This window comes from Cyprinus carpio, chromosome A5, assembly GCF_018340385.1.
Source record: "Cyprinus carpio isolate SPL01 chromosome A5, ASM1834038v1, whole genome shotgun sequence".
NCBI classification, from domain to species: Eukaryota; Metazoa; Chordata; class Actinopteri; order Cypriniformes; family Cyprinidae; genus Cyprinus; species Cyprinus carpio.
Window position 1 is genome coordinate 38,493,819 of NC_056576.1, and position 23,350 is coordinate 38,517,168.

General features: G+C 38.0%; 1 protein-coding gene across 2 annotated transcripts in view; it reads right to left on the minus strand.

The window, feature by feature from the left end:
- Positions 1-23,350, minus strand: part of LOC109067613 (astrotactin-2-like) — a 539,141-nt gene that overhangs the window by 146,641 nt on the left and 369,150 nt on the right. For both annotated transcript variants that reach the window (XM_042757176.1, XM_042757175.1), the window contains 2 exons: positions 660-826; positions 235-423 (listed from right to left, as the gene is read on the minus strand). In XM_042757176.1, the coding sequence (XP_042613110.1) occupies positions 235-423; positions 660-826 (356 nt within the window). The remainder of the gene's footprint in view (positions 1-234; positions 424-659; positions 827-23,350) is intronic.

A 23,350-nucleotide genomic window follows, 5' to 3' on the forward strand; every position in this document is an offset into this window, starting at 1 on the left:
CATGTTTGACGTCAAGTGCACACCTACAAGTAACAGCACACAAGAAACTCTGAGCTCTCTGTACTCTGGACTTGAAAGGTTCCTATGTTCAAAATCCCTTTTTTTTTTTTTTGAATAAATGTACTTCTAGAGCCTCGCTGTTGCACTCAAAATACAACCCTCATGAATCTGGAGAATAAAATGGACTAAACTGCCAAACACTCTAGACATAAAGCTTACTGGTCAAAAACTCACCTGAAGGTCATCTGAAAAACTTGTCCCTGGATCACCTGTTGAGTTTTGTTATTGTACCCGCGGAGCATCTCACTGAAGAGCGTGTCGTTGAAGCGCGAGTCTTGTTTCGAGCACTTTGGCCCTTCACAGTGATCAGCCAGGAGAAGACAGGAGCGGCCGTCAGCGGCAAGCTTGTATTCCTGCACACACCTGATCTCACACACACACAATGACAGTGTTGAGATTTCATTCAGATAATGTTAAAGGGATCTTTATCAAATACAAGCTGAAATACAAGTACAAATACAGCTGAGTAAAACAAAAACTGTGTCCGTCTTCATTTCAGGCTTCATTTCAACAAACAAGGGGGTGATTCTTTTCTATACCCACTGAATGTGCTCTTTATGCGCTTGGGTTCATATTCATGCACATGTGTTTTCTCTCACCCGCAGAACATGAGCACATTGCTGGACGTCGGGTCATCAGGAAGAGGAACCAGCTGTTGAAGACACAGCTGCTCACAGCCTCCATTGAAGCCGTCCGTACAGTCCGTTCCCAGAGAGTAGTCATAGCAGCCCGAACCGTCCTTCATGGGCCTCAGTCCTTCTGGGCACTGTGAATGATTTGGGATGAGAGATGGACACGGGGATCAACATCTGTGTGCTGGTCTGGACTTTCTGTTACCAGGTACCAATAAAGACCACATGTACTGTATTCTCAGTGGGGAGTTATTATGAGATGAACAAAGCAGTTTCTCAAGAAGGAAAGGGTGCTAATGAGGGTTGCCAAGGCAGTGCCACAGAATTCAGGAAAAGATCCAGAGCCTCAATAAGACACCAATTATCCAGACATTTCAAATTGACCGGCCCACATATTCAGAGACAAGAGAAAGTCCACCTGGTTTGTTTCTATTAACTTGCTAGTACAAAAGTAGAGCATAGTGTTATCATAGTGGATGCTAGGGTATTTTGTGTTGAAACTTACATGCCCAAGTCAAAAGTCTCATTGATGTGGCTCGGGTCTCTCCTTTAATGTAAGTCTATGGGATTTTTGTGCTCTGTATCATTGGGCAGGTTGAAAATTGTAAGTCTGATTGCTTGAACAAGCACATCTTAAGGTATAATGCATGATGCATAAATAGTGTGGGATGATTTGTATGCCAAAGCTGAATGTCTGGGGGTCTTTTTTCATTAGCTCCAGTCTGAGCAAAAGTATCTTGATTTTTTAAGACCCCTATACTCATGATGAAGTTCTTTTTTTCATTCTTTGCTTAGGGGTAAAACAAAGTTTGAAATACCCTTACAGCCACAGTATATACTGAGACCCCTGGGTAACAGGTGCATTATTCTCTCTCTCTCTCTCTCTCTCTCTCTCTCTCTCTCTCTCTCTCTCTCTATCTCTCTCTCTCTCAAAAAACAAAAACAAACAAACAAAAAACCTAGGTGGTAAAATAATTTCTGATTTCAATGTAATGTGGATTTCAATCACATAATGAAGCAGAACTGTTATCTGTAGTATTTTAGAATAAGCTACTCGCTACATCAGCTTAACACTTCTTATGTAAACATCCTTCATGGGGACTTCTGGGGAAGTCGTGGCCTAACGGTTAGAGATTTGGACTTGTAATCCAAGGGTTGTGAGTTCGAGTCTCGGGCCGGCAGGAATTGTAGGTGGGGGGAGTGAATGTTCAGCGCTCTCTCCACCTTCAATACCACGACTGAGGTGCCCTTGAGCAAGGCACTGAACCACCAACTGCTCCCCGGGCGCCGCAGCATAAATGGCTGCCCACTGCTCCGGGTGTGTGTTCACGGTGTGTGTGTGTGTTCACTGCTGTGTGTGTGCACTTTGGATGGGTTAAAAGCAGAGCACAAATTCTGAGTATGGGTCACCATACCTGGCTGTATGTCACGTCACTTCACTTACTTCACTTCACTTTATCCTTATAAAAATCATCCAAAACGCATGCAAATCACATACAAGTCACCAGCCGCCGTAATAATTTTTTTATTACCTTCATGTTTCACGTGTAGAAATGTTTCTCTGGGTTTGTGTACAGAGCTGAATGCAAACATGTGCTGTAAGTTTGTCATCAAAGAGGCAGGATAGGTAATGAACGTGTAGTATTATGAGTGACATACGAGCAGCAAATGAGTTAGAACAGCGATCAGAAGAGAAAACAGACAACAAACTCGAAATTCAGATTTTTTTCCTACCTCCTACTTGGAAATAAGAGGTGTGTTCAACTTGAAGCAGCACTGCGCAGATCGATTTGTGTATGACATCAAAGTACTGTCAGAGCTAATGTATAGAGAACAGATGGTTCCTTATGCTTTCGAATCAAGGTACTTTGATGTCATACACCAACCGGTCTGCACAGCGCTTCTTCAAGTTGAACACCTTTAATGTCTAGCTCAAAGCTCAGTCCTGGAGGGCCGCTGTCCTGCAGAGTTTAAATCCAACTTGCCTCAACACACCGGCCTGGAAGTTTCTAGTATGCCTAGTAAGACCTTGATTAGGTGGTTCAGAAGTGTTTGATTAGGGTTGGAGATAAACTCTGCAAGACACCAGCCCTCCAGTACCGAGTTTGGAGACCCCTGGTCTAGAATGTTGCTTGAAGTTTGAAATCCGACCTATGAACTTGGGCAGATTGATGAACCCCGACCTCAGTGAGACGCGTCATTTAAAGTCACTGCTTCCAGTGACCATAATGTGGAGCTTATGTAAAACTTCCTTTTTTTTCATGAATTGTTTTTAAAACAAATGGCAGCATTTGATAATAATTATTTTCTGTTTTTGCCATAATTGACTCAAAAACATGATCCGCTCATGTTGCTTAGTTTGGTGCATTCTGTCACCGTTTTAACTGCCCTGTCAGTCATCTTGTCACAGTTAATATCTTTCACATTTCATTTAATTTTCCTACCACATTGTAGAGAAATGAAGAGGCACATTGATCTGCCAGTCAGGGGTCTATCATGCCAAGAACTTTCTAGATGTGTTTGAATAATGATGCTTTTAAAAGTTAATTTGACAGTTCCACCACCAGATGAATCATCAACCCCAGGAGACCAAACATATATATATATATATATATATATATATATATATATATACAGTATATTGCAATAAACATAAACTATGTTGTTTATATGGATTTAATCAACAGCAACATTTTTTTCTTCATCAGGTTAGATACTATTTATCACTCAAACCCCTTTCTCTCCCTGCCTGTCAGTCTTGCATATCTGCCATGTTTGTAGTTTTTTAACACTTTTTAAAATTCATGTTTGTAGTTCTAATCTAATCCTCGTCCAACACGCAATGGATTATGGGAAATATCTGCCGTTGGAGTATGCACGGATTTGCCCTTCGAATTTCTAACGAAAATAATAAACCATCCAGGTACCTCTGCAATACTCATCTCAACATCCTTCGATTCGTGACATACTAATTCTAATTTTGAATGTGAATTGGGAAACAAAACATTTGTATAGGCATAGATATGTATAAGTTGATGCCACATTTGTCCGCTTCAGGCATATTGACGTGTCCACCATTTTGGAACAATTTTGATTTCGACTTATGCGGTTAATGCGACACCTCTCACAATAAAAATCACTCATTAATCATACAGCCTCTGATTGTAAAGAAACACCAAAATTGAAATGCCGGAGGAAACTGGATAAACTTCAACAGGTAAGAATGTGTTGGTTTGTGTTTTTAATATGTATTAAAACAATATTACAGGTTTTTAAACTACCGTACCTTTTAAGTGTCATGTTAGCTAACGGCTTTGTTTCGTTGTATTGTGTTAGTTTAGCAAAATCATCTGCTGAAGTCTAGTGCAGACAGATATTCATATAGGGCTGGAGAGTTTAAGTGGGGTTGCTCTTTTAACTGGGGTTGCAGACACACAGGCAACTTTCTCTCGAGTGTTCACAAGTATAGCAGCCCATAGAAAGAGCTGCTAATATGGCATCTACCTATACCAGGGGTAGGCAAGTTCGGTCCTAGAGAGCCGCAGTCCTGCAGAGTTCAGCTTCAACCCTAATCAAACACACCTGAACAAGCTCATCAATGTCTTTAGGATTACTAAGGCTACAGGCAGGTGAGGTTTTTTTTTAGGGTTGGAGCTGAACTCTACAGGACTGCGGCTCTCTAGGACCGAACTTGCCTACCCCTGACCTATACCTATCTATGGTTTAGAATGCAAGTTAATGCTGCAGTGAGAGTGTTTCTAATACAGCGTCTATAGGAGTGACAGTAAATTTGACATTGTTTTCTATTCTGACTGCTGCAGTCAAACTCTCTCTATTTTCATTTTTTATTTTTTCCTCTTTTTAAAAGTCGTGGAAACATGATCGTGGAGATTTATTTTGCTGTTTAAGAAAATGGGAACACAAAAAATATATATTTAATGTAGTCTGTCATTCACCACTATAGAAGTTTACCCAACTATGACAGTTTCCACTGCTGAGAAACCCGGAAATGTGAAGAAGATCCGTGATAGTACTGTTGAAAGTAGTATTTGGTAATGAGGAATTTTTTTTTTTTTTTTTTTCAGTTTGCATGAGCTCTAGAATTCAGCATTCCAGGCAATTAAAATTACATCCTGCATTTCTACTATAAAGCAGCTCTTCAGTGTGTTTGTGTTTTTACTCACTGTACAGTATGTCTGACCTCAACAGTCTGAACAGAAGAAATGAACTGGAGAAGATTTCCATGTCAAAGGTGGTGGATTACCTACGTAATGGCCACAGACCTACGGTAATTAGAAAATGTTAACTTTTTTTTCTGGGAACTTCACTCCGGAACGTTGTTTCATACTCTTGAAATTAACTTCATTTTGGCCTGATTTTGTTCTAACTGATGTCACACCAGTTCGTTCTTCACTCTTCCTCTAAAGCTGCCACAGCTTGCACTCTATTTCTTTACAAGCAGTTTGTGTTTGATGTAAATCTTGATGTGTTGAATCTTTGCTCAGGGGCTCCCTGATCTATTATACTGAAGAATCTCCGATGAGAGAATGCTTTTGGTATTACACAGATAGATAGCCAATGAAGGAGATACTGGAATAAGATGACAGTCAACATCGGCACTTGACAAGCTTCACATTAATTGCATATGTATCAAATCTCTGTCCCGGGGGAGATGGTAGTGTGTGAGGTGTCTGTCTGTTGCTGATGATATAATACCGACTTGACACTCAGCATTAAAGTGCCCCTATTATGGATTTTTGAAAATTACCTTTTATGCAGTGTGTGATACATCTCTAAGTGAATGAAAACATCCTGAAAAGTTTTTAAATGTAAAACTGCACCGTGTATAAAGTTATTGTCGTCGACTCCGAGTCATGAAATGAGTTGTTTTTAAAATGACTCTTTAGCTGTTTCAAGGTGACGTCATACTGAAACATTAGCATATTTATGCCCGCCCACTTTTTGTGCACGCAGACCCGGGAAAACTCGAACCTCTCCTCCCTCAAATACCGTTGTGGATTCATGTGGAGAAGATGCTGTGCTCTGCACTGTGAGGGGAAATCCAGTTAGGCAGACATGGGGACTTGTGACTTGGTGACTTGGACTCGAGTCGACTCGAGTCGCTATTTTTATGACTTGTGACTTGACTTGACAAAAAATAAAATACTTGAGACTTGACTCAGACTTGGAAGTTAAAGTCTCGGGACTTGACTTGACTTGAGGCACGATGACTTGAATGACTTGAGTGTTAATCACATCATGTTTTCAGTTTGAATATAAAATATATAAATTATTTTTAAAAATAAAGTTGATTACTCAGCTGGAGCGCAGAGAATAGCGTTGTCATGACTGGATCACAACACTATCATCAGTCATGCCCTCTCGTACCTTACGCACTCCACGCCCACTTAGATCAGATATCACATCACATCAACATGTCAGCCGGAGGGGTACCGAGGGTCATCGCTTTTGGCTTCAAGAATTTTTTGCAAGATGGCAAAAGAAGAACCGCGCTTTGCAAGACATGCAACATACAAATCTCGGACAGCCAGACGACAACCTCCAATTTCGTCTGTCATCTGAAGAGCCATTCTGCCCAGTAAGTACTTGTCAATTTGTTAATGTTATCTGGTTAGTTGGTAGTTAGCTAATGTAATAATAGCTAAAGTAGCCATTAAAGGTTGTATCAGCGATTTCAGGCCCAAAAAAGGCCCAAACATAAATGATCACATTTATCTAATCTTTCCTAACGATCCGCTTTCTTGCAGGGGCGGCGCTAGGGCTGGGCGAAGGGGGCTTAAGCCCCGAACGTTTTTAATAAAGCCCCGAATATTTTGTTACCTTCTCTTTCTCATAGAGCAAAACAATTAATCAGAAAAACAAATGTGAATAAGACTACAGCTGCCGCGATTACCTAATCATGAAAAGTGCATTTTACAGTTTTATATATAACATTTTTATTTATTTATTACATTTTGCCTTTTTGAATTAAAAATATGCTATAATGTCCGTTATTAATTTAGAGACAATGCATGCATAATTAAAAATAAAATATTAGTTGCAAATAGTTAAAATTATTTCACTAATACAATAAGCCTTTCTTTCTTTTTCTTTATTCCCTTAAATCGCTTTTATAATTAATTCCTTTAAATAAAAATAAACAATCTCGAATCTTAATATTTTGCAAGTGCAATACCTTGTAAAAGAGGTAATGACTTATGGATATACTCTTATGGAGTGTGTGTGTGTGTGTGTGTGTGTGTGTGTGTGTGTGTGTGTGTGTGTGTGTGTGTGTGTGTGTGAGAGAGAGAGAGAGAGTGTGTGAGAGAGTGTGTGTGTGTGTGTGTGTGTGTGTGTGTGTGAGAGAGAGTGCGAGAGTGTGTGTGTGAGAGAGCGAGAGTAAGTGTGTGTGAGAGAGAGTGTGTGTGAGAGAGCGAGACTAAGTGTGTGTGAGAGAGTGAGTGTGTGTGTAAGAGAGAGAGTGTGTGTGAGAGAGCGGGAGTGTGTGTGTGTGTGTGTGTGTGTGTGTGTGTGTGAGAGAGAGCGAGAGTAAGTGTGTGTGAGAGAGAGCGAGAGTAAGTGTGTGTGAGAGAGAGAGAGAGAGAGTGTGTGAGCGAGAGTGTGTGAGTGAGTGTGTGAGAGTGAGTGTGTGTGAGAGAGAGAGGAGAAATGTAACAAAGTTTAATGTTGTATGTAAACTGTGTTTGAGAGAGAGAGAGGGAGGTGTTCAGAGTCTGTTGGATGTTAAGCTGTTATTTGTTTTATGGACTCAATGTTGAAAATGTAAAACATTTCAAACACTGTTGGCAGAAGTGAAAAATAAATAATTTTTATGAAAGTAACAATTTTGTTTGATTCCATGATGTATTTTACTGAACATGAGTATTTACAATGCAAATCCAAATTATTTTATTTTACTGACAGTTACTTATATCTTGTCTTTTCACTTTATTAAGATCAGATTCTGCAGGAAAAAATTACAATAATAAGGTGACTTGACTTGACTTGACTTGACTTGACATAGCTTGTGACTTGACTTGACTTGCCCAAGAAAAAAATACTTGGGACTTACTTGAGACTTGAAGGTTAAGACTTGAGACTTACTTGAGACTTGCACATGTGTGACTTGGTCCCATCTCTGCAGTTAGGGTATGTCGAAAAACTGCCAACTCATTTTCTCCTCCAACTCCAAAATCATCCTAAATCGCTGCAGAAGCACCGACCCAGTGTTTACAGAGTGAACATGCAAGGGTGGTCAAACACGTTTTCCAATAATAAAAAAAATAAATAAAATAAAAAATAAATAAATAAATAAATAAATTTAAACAATGATGTAGGACGATTTTGAAGTTGGAGGAGAAAAGTGTTGGGAGTTTTTAGACATACCCTGTCTTGAACCATTGTACACAGAGTTTGCATGCGCATCGCAGAACTAGACAAGACGAGTAAAGAGTGTATATTTTATTTATTTATTTTTTTTAAGAGAATGGTCGATCGTTTCATTATATAAGTTGCTACTGATAAATTATTTGTGACTAAAGAAAGGGAGACATGAACATCTTGGATGATATGGGGGTGAGTAAATTATTAGAACTTGCCGTCATGTACTCTTAAGCCTACTGAAACATGCAAAATACGTGTTTAGTTGTGTGTATTGTGTTCGCTTCGTGCAGCTTGTACGTCACTGTCTAACAGCAATATCTGTTCACTCGCAATTGTCTAGAAATGTATGGATGAATAGTGAATGTTTGTCGTTGTTATTACTTGCAGTTCTGGTAAAGAATAGAGCAATACGTTAGTGTACAAACTTCAGTGCTTTATCAATATGTTTCTGCATTGGGCTAACACATATAACATGGCTGTTTGGGTGTTTACCATCAAGCTGTGGGCTCAGTAATGGTGATGGGCATTCTGTTATTGACCTTCGCTGCATGCTGTAGACCAATCACGACAGACTGGGTCATCAGACCAATCACCGCAGTTTAGCGTCACGCAAAGGAGGAGTTTCGAAAAATGAATCGTTAAATGAATTGTTTGGGAGTCACTGAGCAAAAAAGGAAAAAAATAATGAAAGTGAAAAGTGAACAATGAAATATAGTTTTTTATTATTTATTATTATTATTATTTTTTTTTTTTCTGCATAGAATTAGACCTTATGGCAAAGCCACTCTGAGGTCATATGTGATTTCATTGAGCACACAGCTTCGGTGCATAGCCACCGAACTCTCTGAACCTCAAGACCAAAGGCCTTAGATTGGATGATTTCAAAGAAAGCAACAACAACATCAAGCGAGAAATAAAAGAGCAGTGCTTCAAAGCACATCAGGAAAATAATAATTTATTTTTAAGGGTGGTGTGGGGATTTTTGCAGTGTTATCGTGCTTGAGTTATTTTAATTACGTACTGAAGTGGGTCAGCAGGATGAGTGCACTGGGTCATATAACACACATATGATAATATAGGCTGAGATATTCTTCATATTGACATGAGAAAGGATCACAGTCGACAGCATCAGTCCTGTGTCTGTAATATAATATTCATCAGACTGTTGTTTATGAATGCTTCAGTCTTTCAATCTCTAACACATGCAAGGATCTCTAACATTCTCTCACAAGCACAGAGTGACATTTCAGCTCAAAACCTGCTGTCATTCGGGTTATACTGTACGTCTTATTTTATCAAAACAACAGAAAATTCATTATTTTAAATTAGTTATTTTAACAGCCCTTTCTATACTAATACTGTGGTCAACATTTTATAACAAATGCATACAGTAATGCTCTTGACTGTGTACAATACTGTATATTCCGCTTAATTAGAGGAGTTCCTGAGAGTAAATTTCATTTATGGTATTCTGTATTTATATATATATATATATATATATATATATATTCTTTTAGCATGATAGTAAGTTAATCACGATTAATCACATCCAAAATAAAAGTTTTGTTTACATAATATATGTATGTGTACAGGGGTATGTGTACAGGGTATATTTATTATATTTATACATAAATTATATTATATATATATATATATATATATATATATATATATATATATATATATATATATATATATATATAGTCCTGTGAAAACGGTGCAGGTTAGGTTATGCATTACATGGAGACAATGAACTAATTAATATAATGTTTGACATTGGATTCTAAACATACCATATTTATTAATATAAACATCATTTATAACACCATCATTTAAAAAAAAAAAAAAAGAGTGTTAATTATCTATATATATAAAAATAACAATAGTTAAGAACTTAAGTAAACATACATACATAAGCAAAGCAAGCAAGTGCCTTCCTGCTTCAAACGCTCCACCATCATCCCCATTCCAAAGAAACCCAGGATAACAGGACTCAACGACTACAAACCTGTGGCTCTAACGTCTGTCGTCACAAAGTCATTCGAAAAACTGGTTCTGGCCTATCTGAAGGACATCACTGAACCCTTACTGGACCCCCTGTAGTTTGCTTACCGAGCAAACAGGTCCGTGGATGATGCAGTCAACATGGGATTGCACTTCATCCTGCAACATCTGGACAAAACAGGGACTTATGTGAGGATTCTGTTTGTGGACTTTAGTTCGGTTTTCAACACCATCATCCCAACAGCCCTCCAGACCAAACTGACCCAGCTCTCTGTTTCTAGCTCTATCTCTCAGTGGATCACCAACTTTCTGACAGATAGGCAACAGTTAGTGAGACTGGGGAAATTCATGTCAAACAGCCGCTCCACCAACACTGGTGCCCCTCAGGGATGTGTTCTCTCCCCACTGCTCTTCTCATTGTACACCAACGACTGCATCTCTAAAGAACCCTCTGTCAAGCTCCTGAAGTTCGCAGATGACACTACAGTCATCGGCCTCATCCAGGACGGTGACGAGTCTGCTTACAGACAAGAGGTTGAGCAGCTGCCTGTCTGGTGCAGTCTTAACAACCTGAAGCTGAACACGCTCAAAACAGTGGAGATGATCGTGGACTTCAGGAGAAACCCCGCTGCACTCCCCCCACTCACCATCATAGAGAGCACTGTGGCTGCAGTGGAGTCATTCAGATTCCTGGGAACCACCATCTCTCAGGACCTGAAGTGGGACAATCACATTGACTCCACTGTTAAAAAGGCCCAACAAAGGTTGTACTTCCTTCGCCAGCTGAGGAAGTTTAACCTGCCACAGACTCTACTGAAACAGTTCTACTCAGCCATCTTTGAGTCTGTCCTGTGCACTTCAATAATTGTCTGGTTTGGTTCAGCTACAAAATCAGACATCAGTAGACTACAGAGAATGGTTCGGACTGCTGAAAGGATTAATGGTGCTCCCCTGCCCACCCTTCAAGAACTGTATACATCCAGAGTGAGGAAAAGGGCTCAGAAAATCACTCTGGATCCCTCACATCCAAGTTACTCCATCTTTGAACTTTTGCCATCTGGCCAGCGCTTCAGAGCCGCAAGTACCAGGACAGTCAGACACTAGAACAGTTTCTTCCCCCAGGCAATCTACCTCATGAACAGTTAAATGTTCCCCACTTATGCAATAAAAATATGCCATATCCTTACATTTTTTTGTTAACCCTCCATCCTAGTACATCCCTGCATCTTACTCAATTATATTCCATTATCATCTATAGCACAACTGTTTATACAGTTTATTTATTTGCATTTTTTTTTTTTGTCTCTGTGTTGTTGTCTCTGTGGAAGCTTATGTCACTAAAACAAATTCCTTGTATGCGCAAGCATACTTGGCAATAAAGCCATATATATATATATATATATATATATATATATATATATATATATATATATATATATATATACACACACAGTTTGCCATTTTTAAAAAAATAAATAAATAAATAAATGCAGCAGCAATTGAAAAAAACTTGCACTTGACGCAAACACATATGGTTTTCCAGAGCAGTAGAAACAGATAAAGTCTGTGGGAAACAAAACTCAAGGAGGTGTACCCACAAAAAGTGTCTAAAGAATTACAGCACACTCCTAAAGCACAAATGTAAAATGCTCATAGATGCTCATTTTGTAGGATGTGTGGTCGTGATCTCCATCAGAACAGATGGCAGAAACGAGATAAATGACAGAGTACAGAAACCTCTGTGGCTCAGTCTGCCGCCTCTGTGTTTATTAGTCAGTCTAATCACCTCCAGGTTTTTAATCAGACACTGTGCAATTAAGCGGCTGCCTTCATCTTAATGAATGCATGTCCCTCATTTTTAAGCGTCTGAATGACCTAATAAAGCCATTTTGGAGTGATGTTTGACCTGTGGGTCAATGGCGGCTGGAGCTTTTCAGGACTGGCACAGTCACCAAATGCTGCAAAATTTCATAATTTAGCACATGCACTGATGCTCCTTAAAGCAGCTTCACAAAGGAGAGAAGGAAAATCACCTTCAATGCCATTCAAAACAGTATCAAAAAATTTCTGAAAACATTAAAGGCAATTAAAGTGAAAACCTCACAATGAGACAGCAAAAGGTTGTGGGAAGGAAAATGATTCTAAAGGCTGTTTTGTTATTTTGTCCCCATTGGCACCCCCTCTCAGATAGGAGATGATATCTGCTGTGCATAATACTGTGGCTCTTGCATTCATTAAACTATTAAAGGAGCGGAAATTGAAATGGCAGCCTTCTGTGGAATAACTGTTATTATGCACCGCTCTGCCGATTGTGAACGCTGCAGTGAGTTTAGACCTCCTTTCATTTGTTTAATGTGCAGCTGACATGCCAGTTTCTTTGTTCCTGGCATCCAGATCTCAATTTGACCTTATCAGATGGTGCCAAAATAGCAAAAAAATAAAAAAAAATAAAAAAAAAATAAAAAGAAAGAGGATTTTATGATCTAGCAAAGGATTGCTATAAATCAAGAGTGAAGTACAAGCATCTCTCTTTGAAGTTCACTTGAAGAGCACTTAGAGAAGTAAACCATTTTATTTTGTTTTCCAAGGTGTTAAAATGCCCAGAAAGCAAAATAATAGCATTTTGAACTGCCTTAGGGTACAGTCCAATGTGATTTGATACAATTGATTCTGAGCAGCAAATTTCAGCTAAATTTTCAATTAAAAAAAAAAAAAATAATAAAAAAATAAAAGGAAACAGCACAAATAATGGCCAAGCCAAGTCAACATTTACATTTATTTGTATAGTCCAAGTGGCTGATAAAAACATCACAATAATCCAGAAGTAATCTACACCACCCCAGTCCATCAGTTAACATCTTGTGAAGCCAAAAGCTGTGTTTGTAAGAAACTAATCCATCATCAAGACTTTTTTTTAACTTAAACCCATTGCTTCCAGCTAAAACATGAGTCCAAAAACCATAATAACGCTTCCTCCAGTGAAAAAAAACAAAAAAACAAAAAAACAAAATTGTATTGTCTGATTCTGAATCAAGAGAGAAATATGCACAGATCAAAAATTGAACAATGCTTTAAAATTAAAATTCCTTAATGCTGGGTTTGTTTCTAACAAACACACAGCTTTTCTCATCACAAGACGTTAACTGATGGACTGGAGTGGTGTGGATTACTAGTGTAATATTGTGATGTATTTATCAGCTGTTTGGACTCTCATTCTGACGGCACCCATTCACTACAGAGGATCCATTGCTGACCAAGTCATGTAATGCTGCATTTCTCCAAATCTATTCTGACAAAGAAACAAACTCATCTGTACATCATGGATGGCCTGAGGGTGATTTCCTTTTTTAGCGAACTGTAATTTTTAGGTGAACTATTCCTTGAATTGATGCATTAAATATCAGTGTTATAAGATTAGAAAAACTCAACAATAAATAAATAAATACAAAACGTATAGTAATATATGGTAATAAATTAAGATCAAAGTGTGTGTGAGCCGTGACACATGTTCTCTTCTGTAAGCAATTTATATATCTTGATTTGTATCAGTTACATGGTTTAAGCCATGTATTATGTTGCATTTCCTTATAAAGTTTCCAGCCAACTGGCGAGTCACTGCAATGACTTGCCAAAAGCAATTTTTACTCTGACTTGTCACTTGGCGAGCGAACCCTGCTGCACGTCTTTTTATGAGATCTACAAAAATCACAGCTGGCAGAACAGTCCCTGTAAAAAGTCCTTCAGAATAATAATTTCACATGTGTGCTGCTCTCTCTTATCTCATTATTTTCTGTTCTCATTCAGCATATATCCCTTCTTCTCGTTCTTCATCTTGTTTCACTCTTCCTTTCCCACTCCCTTCTGCTCTGTTCATTATTCCGTCTCTCTCTCTCTGTGTCATCCATCATGTCACCACATCTTTCTCCAGCTTGCTCATTTTTTCATCCTTCAAAGATTTGAAAGCATCTTCTCTCTCTATGCTAATGGCACAGGAGGGAGCCATCGCCACACTATAATGGTTTGGACACACCTGAACTCCAGGAAGGAAGTTCAATGACAGACACACAAGCTGTTTAATTTGCAGTAGACATAAAAAGAAACTAAACTAAATGCCTTTAGAAACTAAACACAACCGATATATGGAAGAGAAAGGTCCCTGCATGTGAATATATGTGCTGCCTTAATGCTTTAAAGAGGAATTTTATGAAAATCAAACCAGCATGATTTTTTTAAACATAGAAAACATAACACAAAAAGCCCTGAATGGTCTAATAAAAGAAAGAAAGAAAGAAAGAAAGAAAGAAAGAAAGAAAGAAAGAAAGAAAGAAAGAAAGAAAGAAAGAAAGAAAGAAAGAAAGAAAGAAAGAGAAAAACATTCTGCCTTAGTCTGAATTAAAATGTAGATTTCTCTTACTAAGATGTGCACGTTCAAACATGTGCACTCAATTCTATATAATTGTCTTCTCTCCTGGAATTAATGTTGCCAAAAGCCCATGAACCACCAGACGTCCATGACTGACTGAAAAAAAAAAAAAAAAAAAATCCGGATCCATCTTTGTTAGTATTTTCAAGCTGATATTTGTCAGTGAATTCTCGTTATTTATTTTATTATTTAGCTTATTAGTTATTTGAATTAAGTGCCTATTCTAAATAGGTATTTATTTATTTATATATATATATTTATTTATTTATTTAATGTAGGCCTATATCAGCAAGTGAATGAGTTGCAGTGAAGCTCATGAAAATAAAGTTTTGTTTAGTTGTGTATTTGTAGTCTGTGCATTTCTCTTCGTGAGACACAAATGATATCTTTTGTGTAGCCTAATGAATTCAAGCACAATATCAAACGGAAAAAAAAATATTTCTCACTTTTAATTAATCAGGTTGTAAAAAATGGGAATGTTATAATATTCAAAGCACAGTTGTTGCATGACAACCTCATTTGCTCATGGAAACAATGATGAATAAAATGTTTTATATTTGGTTTGGAGTGTGGGCAGAAACATAAAATTGGTGCCTATTACCGTTGTTCTGTTTCCTCTTTCCATCCTCTTTTTTTTTCGCTTCAGGCTGCCAGACAGATTTGTCCTCTTCTTTGTGTTTAATTTAATGTGTGTGTTTATGTGTGTGTGTGTGCGTGCAAACTTTTTCAGTTCATTTCTAAGTTGCGCAAGCTCAACTCCTATATGAAATGGATTAAAAACGCTGGGGTCCCGTGTTCTGCTCTGCTCCAGATCATGCATTTTCTAATCTACAGCACCACGAGGACGTGCTGCACCTGTTTGAAAAAGGCAGCCGAGGCAGCAAAAACATGACCAGTGTATCGAGAGAGGGGGCCCCATAGGAGGGATGGAGAGATGTCGCTGTGTGTTATAGCTTTTAATAATTAATATTCCTGTTGGTTTAAATGATCGACCATTGGGGGCCAGCAGAGATCATAAACATAAGTATATATATATATATATATATATATATATATATATATATATATATATATATATATATATATATATATATATATATATATATATACATATATATATATATATATATATATATATATATATATTTTTTTTTTTATTTTTTTTTATTATTATTATTAATCTACTTGTATACATTTTTACAAAACTTGTACACGTTACTAGTTAGACTTTTTCCAAACTATAATTCCTGACTAAATGTATAATCAAGTGAAACATTATAAAGTTTCCTTCACATTATCTAAATGTCTCAAGATGCCAAGATGTTTTTTTTTTTTTTTTATGTTCTATAACTTAAACAGCAATACGACATAAAAAATATGAGTTATAATGTTACTAGCCTAATGTAAGTAAGAATGATTACACAAAACTATACTGTGATAGGCTATTCTCTGTTCACGAATATAGCCATATACGGCTTGAGCCGTTGATAGCATTCTAACGCAGTTATTAATGCAGTTATCAAGTAAGCTGTAAATATCACTGATAATATGTGTGCTGTGTGGTAATTGTGTTCTTTTTTTTCAATAAATTAGTACTAGTATCAGTGACCATAACAATAATGCTAATAATGTAGTTTATTTGTGTAAAAAGCATGCTTATTTTTTTATTTTAGATGTGAGGATAACACTACAAAAGAACCTGTTGCAAAGCGAGCCAATGCAAATAAGCATCCCACTCAGGAACCTGGAACACAGCTAAGACCAAGCGAGGCACACACTCCCATGAGTCTCTTCAAAAAAAAAAAAAAAATGTAGGTCCTTCGGAGTACATAAACACTATACACTTTGGAAATGCTAGGCATGTGATGTTCATTTATATATTTCAACATGACACAATACTACTTACTGTTTTTGTAAAGAATCAAACTTCTGCTCACCAAGCCTGCATTTATTTGATCCAAAATACATGAAGTTGCATTTGCTAAAGCAGTAATATTGTGAAATATTTTTACTATTTAAAATAACTGCTTTTTATTTGAATACATTTTAAAATTTTATTTATTCCTGTGATCAAAGCTAAATTTTCAGACTCATTACTCCAGTCTTACTCCAGGTGTAACAATATACACTATACCATTTAAAAGCTTGGAGTCAGTATATATAGAAATTAAAACTTTTATTTAGCACACAAGTGATGATAAATACAATAATCATGTTACAAACGATCCTATTATTTCATCTAATTCATCAAAAAAAAAAAAATAACTGAAAAAAAAAAATATCTTCTTTTCAACATTAATAATAATAATAATAATAATAATAATTATAATAATAATAATTATAATAATAATAATAATAATAAATGTATTTTTTTTTTTTTTTTTTTTTTTTGAGTGGCAAATCAGAATATTAGAATGATTTCTGAAGGATCGTGTGACTGGAGTAATGATGCTAAAAATTCAGCTTTGAAAGTCTGCTTTGATTGTTCCTAATAAACTGTTTAACTGCACTCGTAAGTGCATCTCAAGTTATTTTGTGGGATAATGAAATATATTTTAAATGAACTACAAACCTAAAAATATATACATTTATTTTGTAAAAGGCTCATTATGCAGCTCATTATGCGGGCCTTTGTCTTCTCATGTGTGAATCACACTAATATTCATGGTCAATCATGTCTACTCGCATATGCCCTTTCGAAACAAAAAGTGTCTTAGAAAATTTTAATCAATCTATTGTTTTCTGTGAGCGAGGAAACAAGATGATTTTCACATCATTTTGAAGCAATAATTCTAGGCTACAAGGTCCATGTTTGACAGTCTTGTGAACAAATGTTCTTTATGTGTTTTATGACCTTATTTCAGTGACTTCAAAATTGTAGTTTTTCACTAACCACGCATAAACGTTGTTTTCTCAAAAACACAATCATGTACATACATGCTATTTACATATTATTGTAGCCCAGTTTGTACTGAATACAGTGTTTTCAGACTTTAACCATGTATATGTTGATAAGCAACTGAAAAAAGCACAAAGATCAGGGCATGTCAACACTTTTACAGGGCCCCAAAACCCCCTTAGACCCGAGAGGGTTAAGGGTGGAGGGAGACAGCCTTCGCTCCAGCCCTTGCTGCAAAAAGGAAAGCACGACCCTGATTGGGCATCTCTGGGGGTCTTCTCCACTTCAAGGTGTAAGCACGTCTCGTAGATGGTGCTTTCACCGAAGTGATGGTGTCCACAACCTCTGCATCCCATCCAGGGATCAGACATGAAGTTTCCAGAGGTCTGGACACAGGTGCCACAGGGTGCCCCATCTCTGAGACAGTAGATCCTTCCTCAGAGGAATCTGCCAGGGAGGGTCTGTCGCGAGGAGCACTAGTATGGGGAACCAGGTCCGAGTGGGCCAATACAGCGCCACAAGCAAGACCTGCTCCTCCTCCTCCCTGACCATCTTTAAAAAGACTGTCCATTGTCTTTACAAAGACGCACCCATGAAGCTCTTGTAGAGAAATTGGTCTTTTAGTGAAATGCTCTTTTAGTGCTGAGGCACACGGGTGAAATGGCCGCTTGCAGCACAACAGGGGGAAGTGCAACCTGAAGTGCACAACCCACTCGACACAGGAACAACCACCACTGAAGTGCCGTGCCGCCAACACCAGAAGCTTCCAAAAGCACGTTGAACTCGTAGCTCACTGAAGATCCTGGATGGAGAAGAACGATATTGTCGCTCGGCTCTGAAGCAAAAAGCTGGTATGCATTGCACCTGCTGCCTCTTTATGCTCACGCTGTGATCAGCTGCAGCTAGAAGCAATAATTGCATGCCAACTTACATTGGCTCATTTAGTTTACACTCAAAAAAGATTGGTCTCTCGAAGCGAGATCCCAATTTGTCAGTCACCGACGTGACGCCGAGAGTGACCAACTGAAAGGGAACTGGGTCCCTCGTATAGTTCTACATAGCACCATTTGACAAAAGCAATGTATAGCATCTTTAAAGATAGGTGATATATAGCACTGGTTCGCCTATGGTTACGAGCCAATTAACCACTTTTGGTGCTATTCAGCACCATTTTTTAGAGTGTATCCACATAGAAATCATTTATTTTAAATTGTAATAATATTTCACAATCTTACTGTTTTTACTGTATTTTATACAATAAATGCAGAATTGGTGAGCAATAGAGACTTATTTCATAAACAAACAAACAAAAAAAAAAACTAGACATCAGGAAGGTAAAATGCTTTTGGCTCAGTGAGGTGAGAAACTGAACATGATGGAGGAAACAGAACATGTTCTTCATCCACAGGACATATGAAGCACTTGTTTGCACTTAGAAAAGCTTAGAATCCCAGGAAGATGTTGAGAATCCTGTTTTTCATTTGTTTGGATAACGGGGGGGGGGGGGGGGGGGGGGGGGGTCAATAAATGAATCAGAAGAAGAAATTGTTGGCAGTTGGAGAGTGGGCACTTTTCTGGTAGAAACTTTTAATAAGATCACCCACTGGCAACAGATCAGCCTTCACAACTCAGCATGGAATAAACTCGGACAATCTTATTAGTTGTTCTTCATACTGTATATATTTCATTTCGGGAGGTTCTTGCTGAAAACTTTCCTTCCAAAATAAATTTTATGTTTCACCATTCAAATTATGTTGTCGGAGCAGATTGAACTTGTTGAAAGATATTTAAAAAATGCCAGTATGAATGCAGCAGAATGCTGGCTGTTGTTATAAAGTCAGCTCGCATCTGTGTCTGACCGCCCACCCAGGAGAAATGCTGAGGTGGATTATCAAACATGAGGTGAGGAGCATGAATCATCATCATTCACCACCCGCTCTGCTCCAGAGGACAGAACGGAACAGTTTTTTACTTTTTTATGCATATCTCATTTTTATATTAATATATAATATTTTGACATTTCATCATAACAAAAACAAACTGACATTTGGTCCAAACTGTGATTACTCACTTGTTAAGTTTTGTTCTTTTGTTACCTGCCCTCAGACCATCCAAGATGTAGATGAGTTTGTTTCTTCATCAGATTAAGGAGAAATGTAGCATTACTTCACTTGCTCACCAATGAAGATTTGAAATGCAACTCTGCATACTTTAAATCATCTAAAAAATGTTGTTAGTGGCATTTGTGTATTGACAAGATGGACGCTCTTTCTTCAGGGCTGACAGAGTAGCAGCAACCTCTGGTAAAAACAAGGGTGGTGGAATAGGCATTTTTGTAAACAAATCATGGTGTACAGACTCTGTCATTGTTGATACCTACTGCTCTGCTGATCTGGAGTTCCTGATTATCAAGTGCAGGCCATTCTAACTACCAAGTGAGTTTACTTGCATTATTGCTGCTGCAGTTTATGTATGGCCGGATGCTAATGCTAACGTGGCTATGAATGAACTTTGGGCTGCTATTAGCAATTACAAACCTTGCACCCGGATGGGGCCTTTATTGTTGCTGGGGACTTTAATCACTGCACTTTAAGATCTGTTTAAGATCTAAATTTCACCAAAATATCTCCTGCACTACAAGGGGACATAAAACATTGGATTATGTATATACCAATGTGACTAATGCCTACAAAGTCACATCCCTTTCCTACCTGGGTCAGTCTGACCACCTGCTCCCCAAGTATACCCCGGTCATCGAATGTGTGAAACCTACAATAAGAACTGTTAAAATTTGGCTGGAAGGTGCTGACTCCACTCTTCAACATCAATTCCAGCACACAGACTGGAGTGAATTTGCTGCCCAGGCCACCATAAACTCTCAGATCAACACTGTCACTTATACCAACTCTGTCTTGGAGCACATCAACAGGTGTGTGGGCAGAGTGACCAATAAAAAAAAATCCCCATTCAGAACCTCTGGATGAACAGAGAGGTTCGCCTCTCACCTCCTGCTCAAAGCAAGAGATGCAGCCTTCAGGTCTGGAGACCGGGAGGATTACAGCTCAGCCAGAGCCAACCTGAGGAAAGGTATCTGCAAAGGCTAAACTCACACTCAAACGGAGGATTGAAGAACACTTCAATTCTTCGGACCCCCGGCGTATGTGGCAAGGCATACAAACTATCACAGACTACAAACCACTCAGCACTGTACCTCCCTCCAGCTCTGCCTCCCTCCCTGACGAGCTCAATCACCTTTATGCTCATTTTGATCAAAATAATAAGGAGGTCTCCCTCAAAATTGACCATCAACCCAATGAACTGCCTCTCACACTCTCAACCGCAGATGTTTACTCCACTCTGTATAAGGTGAATGCACGGAAGGCAGCTGGCCCTGGCGGAATACCTGGTTGTGTGCTAAAAGCCTGTGCGGAGCAGCTGGCTGAGGTCTTCATGGACATTTTCAATCTGTCCCTGGCCCAGACAACTATCCCAACTAGTTTCAAAACCTCCACCATCGTGCCAGTACCGAAGCACTCCACTGCCTCGGACCTTAACGACTTCCGTCCTGTCGCACTCACCCCCATCATTGCCAAATGCTTTGAGAGGCTGGTTGCATCCCTGCTACACTAGACCCATTCCAGTTTGCCTGTCGCTGCAATAGGTCAACAGAGGATGCCATCTCTACGGCACTTCGCTCTGCCCTCATCTACCTGGACAGTCAAAATACACATGTGAGAATGCTGTTCATTGATTTCAGTTCTGCATTTAACACTGTAATCCCCTCCAAGCTGATCTCCAAGCTCAGCCAGCTTGGAATCAGCACATCCCTCTGCAACTGGATTCTAGATTTTCTGACTAACAGACCTCAGTCTGTTAACCCTCTGAAGTCGATTAACGCGTATACGCGTTTTGGGGTATTTCCTCCTGATAACCCCGAAAAGAACTTAAATTACACTTTCAGTTTTGATCGTACAGAAAAGACCAATACATCAATCGAATCTGTAAAGGGTCTACTTTTTTGTATACAGACATAATAACAACAAAACTTTGTGCACTTATAAAATAAAGATAACAAACAAAGAGTGCTGTCTGCAGCCTTTGTCTGCGCTGATCTTCAGTTACAAACGCTTCATTAAAATGAACTCAGTGAATACTCAACACAGAGACATGAGAGAGATATCTATAGAAAGCCTGACATGTCTACTTTTAAACTAAACAAGTGCTGCCGAAAACAAATATTCTGTGATAAAGTAATCCATATGAAAACAACGCGATGTCCGCTTTTTCACGTCTCCCTTCATTATCTTCTAATGTGACCACGCCCCCGCGCCGAGCGCGCTTTTGAGATTCAAATGTTTCACTGAAGCGCGCAGCTTTTGAATACGCCCACACAACAGAAGACAACGCAGCGAGACTGTTCTTCAAGTTTTTTTTTTATTTTACTGTTTGCTTCGCGATGAGAGGAATAAGACATAATTCACCCCAAAGAGATGTGATGTGGTTGAGGATTTGAGATTTGGATTTCCTCAGAAAAAAAGAATGAAGCACTTTATTCAGCAGAGATCATAAACATGAGTAAGTCTCTTTTTATTTATTTATATACTTGTACTAGTTTTCACATAACGTGTAAACATTTTACTAGTTAGACTTTTTCCAAGTCTCCAAGTCAAGTGAAATATTATGAAGTTTCAGTAACAATATACACTACTATACCATTAAAAAGCATGATTTAAATAGTATAAATGTAACAATAAATGTAACTGTAACAAATGTAACAAAACATTGCTGTTTTCTTTCAATTTATCCCCCCTAAAAAACCTGAAAAAAAATATTCTCAGCTCTTTTCAACATTAATATAATAATATATAATAATAATAATAATAATAATAATAATAATAATAACAATAAATGTTTTTTTTGTAGAAAATAAGATTGTTAAAAGGATTTCTTAAGTATTGTTTGACTGGAGTAATGATGCAAAAAATTCAGTTTGAAAGTCAGCTTTGATTTTTCCTAATAGACTGTTTAACTGCACTCACAAGTGAATATTAAATTATGTTGTGGGATAATTAAATATATTCTAAATAAACTACAAACATAAAATTATATACATTTATTTTGTCCTCACATTCTTTCTTGTAACTCATCCCTCTCAGTGACACAGCTGACTGAATGGCTCATTATGCAGCTCATTATGCAGGTCTTTGTCTTCTCAGGTGTGAATTCATGATAGTTGACGCCTACTCGCATATGAATTTTACCAACGAAAAGTGTCTTAGAAAATTTTAATCAATATATTGTTTTCTGTAAGTGAGTAAACAAGATGATTTTCACATCATTTAGAAAAAAAAAAAATTCTAGGCTACAAGCTCCTGTTCTCAAAAGTCCCGGGAACCAATGTTCTATATGTGTTTTATTGCCTTATTCAAGTGATTTAACATTTTTAGTTTTTCACTAATAACGCATAACATTTTTTTTTTCTCAGAAAAACAATCATGTACATACATGCTGCTCACATATTATTATAGCCCAGTTTGTGCTGATTACAGTGAGATTAGACTTTAGCCATTTAGATATTTATAAGAAACTGAAAAAAGCACAAATGTCAGGGCATGACAAAACTTCTCCAGGCCCCAAAAATACCCTTAGACTCCAGAGGGTTAAGTTAGATAACCTCTCCTCCTCCATCATCACCCTGAACACTGGTGTTCCACAGGGCTGCGTACTGAGCCCTCTTCTGTACTCCTTATTCACCCATGTCTGTGTTCCTGTTTATGGCTCCAAAATAATCAAATTCACAGATGACACCACGTGGTAGGTCAGATCAAAGATGATGATGAGTCAGCCTACAGAGGTGCAGCACCTGGCTGTGTGGTGTGCCACCAACAATCTGGAACTTAACACCCAGAAGACTAAGGAGATCATTGTGGACTTCAGGCGGGCTAGTAT